At 37.6% G+C, this 7,610-nt stretch overlaps 1 protein-coding gene across 4 annotated transcripts; it reads left to right on the top strand.

Moving 5' to 3' along the window:
• Positions 1-711: 711 nt before the first annotated feature.
• NXT2 (nuclear transport factor 2 like export factor 2) lies at positions 712-7,358 on the top strand. Of its 4 annotated transcripts, XM_065915280.1 has the most exons (5): positions 712-864; positions 987-1,071; positions 2,147-2,233; positions 3,976-4,120; positions 4,985-7,358. In XM_065915280.1, exons 2-5 carry the CDS (start codon positions 1,057-1,059, stop codon positions 5,164-5,166), a joined length of 429 nt encoding a protein of 142 aa, XP_065771352.1. In that variant the 5' UTR covers positions 712-864; positions 987-1,056; the 3' UTR covers positions 5,167-7,358. The 4 variants fall into 4 exon arrangements, with proteins under 4 accessions (XP_065771352.1, XP_065771351.1, XP_065771353.1 ...); XM_065915279.1 differs by lacking the exon at positions 712-864 and having other exon boundaries at positions 912-1,071; XM_065915281.1 differs by lacking the exons at positions 712-864; positions 987-1,071 and adding an exon at positions 1,241-1,350.
• Positions 7,359-7,610: the final 252 nt, after the last annotated feature.

The raw sequence follows: 7,610 nt of genomic DNA, 5'->3' as shown, positions 1-7,610 counted from the left end.
CACACCAGCTATTCGTGGTAAGACTATCAAAATATCTGACTTGACTGCCCAGAAATCGTTTGGGACTTTTGAGTGATTTTGAAGTATGTTGGGGAGTGGAGTCCGGTTGCAGTGGTAGTTAAACTACTTAAACTTGAATTACAATTAGTTTTGTGACCCTAAGCATGTTCTTTAATCATTCTTTGTGTTCAATGTATAACAGAGATGATTACCTCATAGCGTTATTGTGTAAGTGATAAATGAATATGTGTTAAAATGCTAGAAAAGTACCTTGCTCACGGTCACCACTCAGTAAAATTTTAGCTGTTTTTAGAGAGTACGTCGTGGAAAGTGGTGAAATCCTTCATTTGAGGTCTGCAAGATCTTTCATAATAGAAGAACTAAATGAAGATTTTCCACTGAATAGTGCCAAATCAAAGTAGTGAATAATTTTAGGAGTATTACTGATACACTGGGGTAAATTCAGTTAAGATTGAGCCTTTGAGAAGGTTCCAGAACCTTACGCCATTTTCTACCAGTATTGTCGCACGCTTTTCCCCGAGCTCCACCCATTTTTTCCCCGAGCTCCACCTATTTTTCGTAGTGGCTACATATCTGGTAGGTTTCCTCTCCTTTCTTCAGCTAGCCCTTTCCCCACCCCCTGGAGTAAAGAAGCCCCCACATTGGACGCTTTAAATAGGTCTTTTTTTTTTTTTGCTGTCCTTGGACGTTTTGGAGAAATGGATATTTTTATTAAGATTATCAAATTACAAAAGCGGAGTGTTTTTTTTTTTTTTCCCCAAACTAAGTTAACAAATATCAAACAAGTGAATACATAAGGCAGACGGGACGGGACGGTCGGAACTGAAGAGAACTGTACTTAAGGTTGGTACATCGGGGTGATTTTAACATCGGACCGAGTTACTTCCGGGAGAGAATGGGCGGGCAGAGAATTCTGTACGTTTGGCGGGTTTCGCTGTCTTGCTAAGTATTTGATCATCCCACAGGCGAGGGAACCAGCGACGAGAGAACGTAGTGACACCGCCACTGCAGGAAAAGGGCAATTCGGACTCCCCGATGGCCATGGCTGTGGTGAGTGCCCCGGCCGCCGCAGGGTGCCGGGCGCGGGGCGCGGGCGGCTGAGGGGAGGGGCTCTGGGGCGGGCTGGTTGCTGGTCACGTGGTCAAGCGGCGAATCACGGTTTGGCCCGCCAGACGCCGGGGGTGGGGCCCGCTCTCTGAAGCCCCCAACTGTTCCCCGACCGCCGACCCCCGACCCTCCCCACCTCCTCACCTTCAAGGGCTGTGCACTTGCTTTCCGATCCTGGAAAGAACCCTTAGATGGAAACTAGCGAGTGTCGGGAATGTTGGGGTCTGTTGCTTATGGCTTGTTATCCTTTCACGATTTAAATAACTTTCAATTACCTGAAAGTGAAGTGAAATTAGTTCTTAATTCAAATAATAGTTTGGTCTGGTAAATGGCTGGGGAAGAAAGTAATTTCCTCGGAGGAGAAAACCGCAGCAGCATTTCTTTTTCTTCCGTTTTAAAATCCTTTATATTGCTGGCTTTGGCAGCACGTATGCTAAAATCCTTTATAAACTCCTGTAAATTTTTACATAATGTGAGGACGTTTTCTGAGTACCTAATTTTTCAAACAAGTTCATCGAACATACTCAGTTTTTTTCTCATTCAACAACTTTTGAATAACTTATCAGTAATTTACCAGCTTGAAAAGGGAACTCAACACTTTGCTAACTTCTTCAATGGCAATTCGCGCCTGCCCACACCGCCCCCCCCCCCCCCCGCTTCTTTTTTTTTTTTTTTTTTTTATGGTTCAGAACCCATCGTTTTTTGTTAAGGTAAATGTTTTCTAAAATACTGGAAGCCTAAAACACCAGTTGCCATGCAAAGATTGTAAATTTATGTTTAAAGTAAGAAAAAGCTGAAATTCACTAATGAATGGTTAGTATGTCCTAACCATAATGTACTTAAAAATAGTGAAGGTTGGAAACTTAGGCCCTAACCTTAAAAATGTCCAAATTTATATGGAAGAATGTAGACTGTTTATGGAGTTATAAAATGATTGAAATCATCAGCTTTTGTTGGTGATATGTTTGTGAGGGGTTGGAGGGTTGGTAATTACATTTTAATGAAATTTTTCTTGTAGGAATTTAAAACTTATGTAGATCAGGCGTGCAGAGCTGCTGAGGAATTTGTCAATATTTACTATGAGACAATGGACAAAAGAAGACGGGTGAGTGTTACAGACTACTATTCTTTATTAAATACCATTTCCTTTTTTTTGAGCCAGCCATTCATCCGAATTGCATAAGTGATAGCTATGTTCTCTAAAAGCACATTGCTTAGGAAAGGGTTGGTATGGCATTATGGATGTGTGAACTCTGGAATCATACCCCAGCTTTGTGTTTGCCAAGCTCTGTGACCTTGGGCAAGTTGCTAACCTCTCTCAACCCTGTTTTATTTTTAGGGTGGTAAATGGGAATTAAATACTGCACTTAACATGGGATCCAACATATATTTACTTAAATTCATTACATTTTCTTAATCACATCATTTAACCAATATGGTTAAAATATTATTAGTGCTACTGAAGGGGCCTGTCATTACAGAAAATGTTCCCTGATTTGCCCCTTTAATTTCATATATTAATTGATAATTTTGTGTTAAAGCTCACAGCTGTATCTGGCACTCACAAACAGAATCTGCCTGGCTTGGATACTTTCAGTCTTCCATAGAGAAAGTTCTCACTTCATCAGCTTTTTTCATTGCGATGTGTTCCTGAGCCATATCTTTTAAGGATTTCTGTATGTGACCTAGAATCTTCCCTAGGTCTCTTATCAGTATAACACTGTGTTGTAGAGAACTCTGTCTATGCTGCAGAAGTTAATATCTCTAAAAGCTATTTTGTTAAAGCAGAAGATTAAAAAGTTCTTGATACTAATGTTTGATGATGTGGGACCCGGCACAGGATGTAACAGTGGACATCTGTTGGGCCTTGGTGCCTTCAAGGACAAAGTAGCAAAAAAAAGAAAGCAACATAGTTCATGTCCAGAGTCCAGATATGTGTTGGCCCTTTAAGTTAAAATTTAGAGTTAAGCAAATAATGTCCCTTCTGACACACTAAATTCCTGTGACTGCCTCCAGGGACTAAAGAGTTAATGGTTGGATTCTGCCTTATTTGAGTTTTAACTTACTTGACTTATCAAAGACTTTGCTTTAGCAAGTACTACTGATTCTTTTGGACTGAATGTGCTATTTCCACAGCGAAAAAGGGAACTAATTCTTCTTAACACATACAACATTAAATGGTTCAAACATTAAAGGGCTTACATGTATATAAACACTAGGATTGAAAGGTACAGGTAGGGCCTGACAGACAGCTTTTTTCACAGAATTAGAAAAGGGAGGGAGATTCAAACTGGTTCTGGGCTGCAAGGGCTTTGAAACCTGTGATCATTTAATTCATTTTAATTACAGAAAGCAAAACTTTTAAAAAAAGCTTCTCTTTCCATTTGATACAAAGGTTTCTCAGTGTGGTAACAGTGAAATATGAAAAAAAAGTAGCTAGCTGCCTAGTATATTAAGAGGGCTTGCCTGGTAGCTCAGCTGGTAAGGAATCCACCTGCAGTGTGGGAGAACCGGGTTCGGATCCCCTGGAGGAGGGCATGGCAACCCATTCCCGTATTCTTGAGTGGAGACTCCCAGGGACTGAGGAGCCTGGAGGGTTACAGACCATGAGGTCGCAAAGAGTTAGATACAACTGAGCACAGCGTAGCACAGGATAATACCCATTTCAGGGCCACTTTATAAGGCAGATACCTTGTTCACATTGTCCTCCATGGAGGGGGCAAGGGGAGGAGAGATGGAGGAAGAAATGTAAAAATGCTTAGACACTCGCTGTAACCTTGCAATCCGTCTCTACAAGATAATTTGCCCAAAAGCAAAAATATTTCCCTCTTTTTTCTTTCTTTTTAGGCACTAACCAGGCTGTATCTGGACAAGGCCACTTTAATTTGGAATGGAAATGTTGTTACAGGGCTGGAAGCCCTAGCCAATTTTTTTGACATGTTGCCTTCCAGTGAATTCCAGGTCAATATGTTGGATTGCCAGCCAGTTCATGGTAAGATCATGGTCTTTTGAGGTACTTATTTTCCTTTAGTGGGCACTGAACTTTAACACCAAAAGCAGCTAGCAACTTTCAGTGGTAGCAGTAATTACTTTTTTGAGTAAGTTAAATATGAAAAATTCAGCTGTCAAATCAAAATTTTGATCTTCGTTTAGATGCATCTAACTCCAGAGAGCCAGTGGTAGTTTTGGTGGATTGAGTGATTGTGCAGCTTATTAAAAGTCATGTGGCAAATTGCGCCTTACTATGATTTCTGTTGGAGAGAAACAACTGTCTGTTTTCCCTAAATAAATAGTTGCCTTCTGTACCTTGAAATGTCTCAAGAGAAAAAAAATATACCATATCTCTGATTAATGTGTTTTATTATCTTAAAACCTATTAAAATTTCACAGCAATTTACTCTGTTATGTGAAAGGGTAGCTTTTGTCAAGGCAGATTTTGATTCCAGGCAGATTGATGCAGTTTATAAGATTAACCTCTAGGTGGGGTCCTAAACATCTTAAGCAGTAGTTTCCTGAGTGATTTTTTTTGTCTTTATAGTTCTTGAAAAGAATGACAACTTAAGAAACAAAATTTGACAAAGTTCTGTTAAAAAAAAAAAAGGAGATATTAACACAGGAACCAAAAAGCTAGATATTGAAATTTTAGAGTACCCAAAATCTTTCTGGACTGAAAATAATGTTAGTGTCTTTGAAATGGTTATTGAGTTTTCTGGCTCTGGGTGTGCGTGCTCAAGATTATGCTTAAAGACAGTTTATGAAACTTTTTTTAGTGTTTAAGTTATAGACAATGTATTTAAGCCTGAAAATCTGCTTATGTAAAGAATCCAACCACTTCTCTTTTCTTGTGTGGGTGCAGAGCAAGCTACTCAGGCCCAGACCACAGTTCTTGTTGTGACCAGTGGAACTGTGAAGTTTGATGGCAACAAGCAACACTACTTCAACCAGAACTTCCTGCTGACTGCACAGACTACTGGTAACAATACCGTGTGGAAGATTGCAAGTGACTGCTTCCGTTTTCAGGATTGGGCTACTATTTAAAGGGGGCAAAAGTCCATTCTTTTTTGGTCCATTAGTTCCAGCAACAGAAATTTATGTGAGTTATAATTCATTTCATTGTGGAAGCACTAAAAATTAGAATATGCTGAAACTAAATTTCTTTAATATTTTTTTATTCCTAGCAACACCTTTTCTAGCAGCTGCCAATTTGAATCATTGCCCTTAAGAGCTTTAATACTAGTTTCCTACATGCCTTATACATGTTTCACTAATGACATTCTTACAGTAACATATCCATGATCTCTGTATTAGCATACTCACTGTGAGCCCAGCATATAGCAAAAAGGAAATCTTTTTATAGTACTATCTATGGGATATCAGCACAATGTAACTTTCTGGGAGGAAGTGGAGTGTTTATTGTTGTTATTAGATTAGGTTAATTTTGTAGTATAAAGTGTATCTTTTTTGTTTAACACTGGTAATGCAGTTTATATATAAGGCTTTTTCAAAGAAATTCAATGAACACATTACTAGTTTAGGTTTACATAACTACTGTGACATACTAGAATCACATGTAGAGATGTTCATTAGTCTTTTTATGTTAAGTAATTTTTTTCATGGTGGCATGTTTTCTTAGGAAGTGAATTAATCTACTTGAGAGATGTTAAATGTTCTCAATTGATACCCGAGTGTTGGATACACTCAGTGACTTAAAAGCAAGACTTCTTTAAAAGCTTTTTCTTGGCAGCTCCAGGTCTGCAACTTTAGATAGTAAATGGTAGTAGGACTAATAGCTTTAACGGGAGAATGAGGAGTGAGAAATGTATAGATCCGAGGTTGGCCACAAGTAAGAAAGGATGGCCAACAAATACCTTTGGGTATTTGTTTTCTACCTCCTAAAAATGTAGCCTAATTTTAGGATTTAAGTCATTAAGGTAATAAGTATCTTTACCAAAAGGTCATGACTGTCACTTTTGTTCTAAGAATATTTTTAAGTGTTTTTCTAGTTCACCTCATGCTTATCACCAGTATATGTTTCAATTTATTTAAAAACTTGTTGGGGGAAAATGTCAGCAATAAGCCTGACCCTGCAGCAGGGTCTAACAGAAAAGTTGGAAACAAAGCCATGGCTCTCTCTTTGGGACCCTTAACTTCTAAGTCTTCCATGTGAACTTCAGACCAAAAGTCTGCTACATACTACCCACCCCCAAAGTGAGTGATTTGTTCCCTGTGTTTACACTGTCAACTGCATGATCTCTTTACTACTTAAAGCTAAATTATTTAATCTCATGATGGTGTTCTTCCATACGGCATTGAGCAAATAGATCTGTTATAAAACATGTTCCTGTTGTGTAGCTCACATTTTCTTTTTGGAAAAGATAGAGAACAGAAGATCTTCATAAGCCAATAAACTTCAGAAAAACCAGTTGATTCATTCTATGTCTCAGCATCTAAAGAGAAAGAAATCTTTGTTTTTTGGTTAAACTTTAAACATTTTTCCATTCTTGAATTCATTGTTCTCATGTTTTTACACTAGATGTGTCAGCTTTGTTTCCACATTCCAACTCAGTATTTCTTGTTACGCTTAATTTGAAGATCAACAATTCATTTACTCTTTTCGCAAACTACACATCACATTTCTGATATAGTCATAAAATAGAACTAAGTAGGAGAAAGGGATGGAACAGAAATTTAGACCACACCTTGTAGTACTGACTAAAGCTTACACATATTCTACTCAAACTGAGTTTATTCTAATTTTGGATTGACTTTTTAAAACCACAGCTTTAGTAGCAACAGCCAGATTGCCCAAATATTGCCTTTTCCCTAAAGAAGAACAGTCTCAAGTAAGAGTGGCATATAACTAGCAATAATTGAATTGACAGTTGTATGTATACTGTTCGTTAATTGAATGTTTTGAGACTTGTGTATGAATTGCTGTTTCCAAACTCTGTATAACTTTTAAATGGCTGGAACTACTCTTATACGGACTAGACTGTATTTTTGACATGCGCATATTTTTGTAACTTAAAAAAGTAAATAAAATTTGCCTTTACCAAGTTTTCTCAAGCTTGGTTTAAGGTCTTTTGATTAATAAAAATGGATATATAACAAAAAAAACAAAAAATAAAAGTTTTTGTTACTTAAAAAAAATAATAACAAAGGCTCCAGAACACTTAGTTGTTTCTTCTTACACTATAAGTTTTAAAAAAGAATTTTAAGTTAAGATATTGAAAACAGTGATTGACAACTAGGACCTTGTCTTTTCTCTAGCCTATCTTGTTCTTCCTCTTTTCCTACCAAATACATTCCTGAGATCACCTGTTTGAAGTAGCAGTGAAGTTTCTACTGAAATGTTAGAAATTTTAAGTTTGAAAAGCTAGCCAAATATTAAAAAAAAAAAAAACTAGCCAAAATTCAGTGGGCAGTGAAACCAAAAGACAGTTCATTTTCAGGGAAAAAAAAATGGTCCCATTATCTTTAAT

This window comes from Muntiacus reevesi, chromosome X (assembly GCF_963930625.1).
Source record: "Muntiacus reevesi chromosome X, mMunRee1.1, whole genome shotgun sequence".
NCBI classification, from domain to species: domain Eukaryota; kingdom Metazoa; phylum Chordata; class Mammalia; order Artiodactyla; family Cervidae; genus Muntiacus; species Muntiacus reevesi.
Note: the sequence above shows the minus strand (reverse complement) of the source record. Positions and strands in the feature narration are given on the sequence as shown.

What these genes read in the sequence shown, in the direction of transcription:
- NXT2 (XM_065915278.1), top strand. Translation starts at nt 1,743, where the DNA reads ATGGCAATTCGCGCCTGCCCACACCGCCCCCCCCCCCCCCCGCTTCTT. An exon ending in CAATGGACAAAAGAAGACGG is followed by an intron (nt 2,234 to 3,975) that starts GTGAGTGTTACA and finishes CTTTCTTTTTAG; the next exon opens with GCACTAACCAGGCTGTATCT. An exon ending in GGATTGCCAGCCAGTTCATG is followed by an intron (nt 4,121 to 4,984) that starts GTAAGATCATGG and finishes GTGTGGGTGCAG; the next exon opens with AGCAAGCTACTCAGGCCCAG.